At 58.0% G+C, this 2162-nt stretch overlaps 1 protein-coding gene across 1 annotated transcript in view; it reads right to left on the bottom strand.

The window, feature by feature from the left end:
- Positions 1–2073, bottom strand: part of RNF216 (ring finger protein 216) — a 99758-nt gene extending 97685 nt beyond the window's left edge. The window contains exon 1 of the mRNA XM_025204559.1: positions 1258–2073. Within this exon, the coding sequence (XP_025060344.1) occupies positions 1258–1417 (160 nt within the window). The 5' untranslated portion in view covers positions 1418–2073. The remainder of the gene's footprint in view (positions 1–1257) is intronic.
- Between the last annotated feature and the right edge of the window lie 89 nt (positions 2074–2162).

Below are 2162 nucleotides of genomic sequence, written 5' to 3'. Positions count from 1 at the left end.
AAAGAGCGTGGCTAAAACACCAGCCACCAGACACGCGACTGAATAGGGACATACCACCTTCCCCGTTCTGCTTTCACCACCGGGGCCCACCTTCTCCCGAGCTACATCTACAGCTTCTACAGCCACAGGGCAAAAGCAAGAGCATTTGAGTGGGAGAGATCTAAGAACATCCTCTTTTGTGACGCCTTTGAAAAATAAAAGACAGACATGATGCAGCTCTAGAAGTTGTTCATTTCTTTTGGCCAGACTTAATGCTAAAGTCTTTGTGCCAACCAGACAGACAGCCATCGCTGCTGTTTGGAGCTGTAGCTGAAAGGTCCACAGAAGCACACCTGTCTTTTACTGCTCCCCACCTGTTTGCAAAGGCCCTTGTAAAAGTCGCAGACATTAAGTGATATCCCTGCTGCATTGTACACTGCCCATGCTAGAGGAGTACCTACAGTCACCCTACTCATTCTTATTTAAACACCACCAGTAGTTTTTTAACTGATGGCTAAGACATAAAACGTCATTAAAAATGTTACGATCTTGCCTACTTCTCACTGACTAAATGAGAAAACTGAAGAGAAAAGGAACTTTTATTTACTTGTATCGCATTTGTCCCATAGCCACTGTCAAACCAATCCGTATCTAGTTGCAACTATGTGGCCTTCAGCCTTGTACTGGATATAACTGGAAAGCAACCAAGTCAGTAAGAAGTATTTTCAAAGGCACCGGTGGTAATTAGGTATCTAATTGCCACTGCGCCTTTGAAACTCGCCCCCACACTGGATAGAGAGAGCTCGCAGAAAGTCGCACACTCTCAGCAGGCCACTTTCCAGGGACGCCCAGACCGTCTCTCCAGCACTGTGCAAAACACCCCAGGAAGGAGGACGGGGCTGGAAAGCTTGCACCAGAGAGCAGCCGCCGCGCTCCCGTGTGCCAGGCTGCGTGTTTTTGACAACTGTTCTCCCTAGTTCTGCCTGGAAATGAGTTGCAAATCTCAGGTCCAACAGCTCACAACCTGAGGGTCTCACTGGCTTTACAAACAGAGCCTCGAAACACCATCGCCCGGCACCGGCTTTGTCTGAAACCTCAGCCCTGCCTGCTCCGATCGCGTTTCCACAACCCCCGTCGCTCCAGAGACGGCAGCTGGCAAAGTTTTCCCGAAGATCAAACCCAGGTTGCTCTCCCTGTGCTCCGGGGCAGGGAGGCGCTGGTGTGCGGCGTATACCAATGCGCCACCCTTTGCCATCTCCCTCGGCGCGGAGACAGTACCTGCACTGACAACCGGCGCAGATCGAGGGTCTCTGGGCAAAGGCGTCCGTCTAGTCACGAACCAGCCAGACAAGGAGCGAGTCCCGCCGCAGCGCAGACCCCTGGGACGCCCGGGCAGTGCGGACACCTCTCGCGGAAGAAGGGGATGGAAAAGCCCCATCTGGCACGGCCTGCCCGCCGGTCACCGCTCGGGGGAGCCCCTGGGAACGGCCACTGGCATGCACGGCCGTGTCAGGCCCTGTCTGTGCGAGGGTGACCCCAAGGTGTGCCCCCCCAGGTGTCAAACCCTGCCGGTGCGACTGTCACAACCAGGCATGCCCCCCCCCAGGTGTGTCATGCCCCGTCTGTGCAAGGATCGTTCCCAGGCGTGCCCTCCGGTGTGTCAGACCCTGTCTGTGCAAGGACCACTGCCAGGAGTGCCCTAACCAGGTGTGTCAGACCCCGTCTGTGCAAGGACCACTGCCAGATGTGCCCTCCCCAGGTGTGTCACCCGTGTGTGCGCGAGGGTCACCCCAGCTGTGCAACCCCCCCAGGTGTGCCAGACCCTGTCTGTGCAAGAACCCCTGCCAGGCGTGCCCTCCCCAGGTGTGTCACCCCTGTGTGTGCAAGGGTCACCCCAGCTGTGCACCCCCCCTCCCAGGTGTGTCATATCCTGTCTGTGCAAGGATCACCGCCAGGCGTACCCTCCCCAGGTGTGCCAGACCCTGTCTGTGCAAGGACCCCTGCCAGGTGTGCCCTCCCCAGGTGTGTCCGACCGTGTCTGTGCAAGGATCACCGCCAGGCGTGCCCCCCCCCCGTGTGTCAGGCCCTGTGTGTGCGAGGCTTACCCCCCGGCCGGCCCCCCCCTCGGGCCCGGGGGTCCCGGCCTGTCAAGCCAGCCCAGCCACGGGCGTAGCCGGCCCCCC

This window comes from Alligator sinensis, unplaced genomic scaffold, assembly GCF_000455745.1.
Source record: "Alligator sinensis unplaced genomic scaffold, ASM45574v1 scaffold402_1, whole genome shotgun sequence".
NCBI classification, from domain to species: domain Eukaryota; kingdom Metazoa; phylum Chordata; order Crocodylia; family Alligatoridae; genus Alligator; species Alligator sinensis.
The sequence above is the reverse complement of the archived record's forward strand: the minus strand, read 5'-3'. Positions and strand labels throughout refer to the sequence as shown.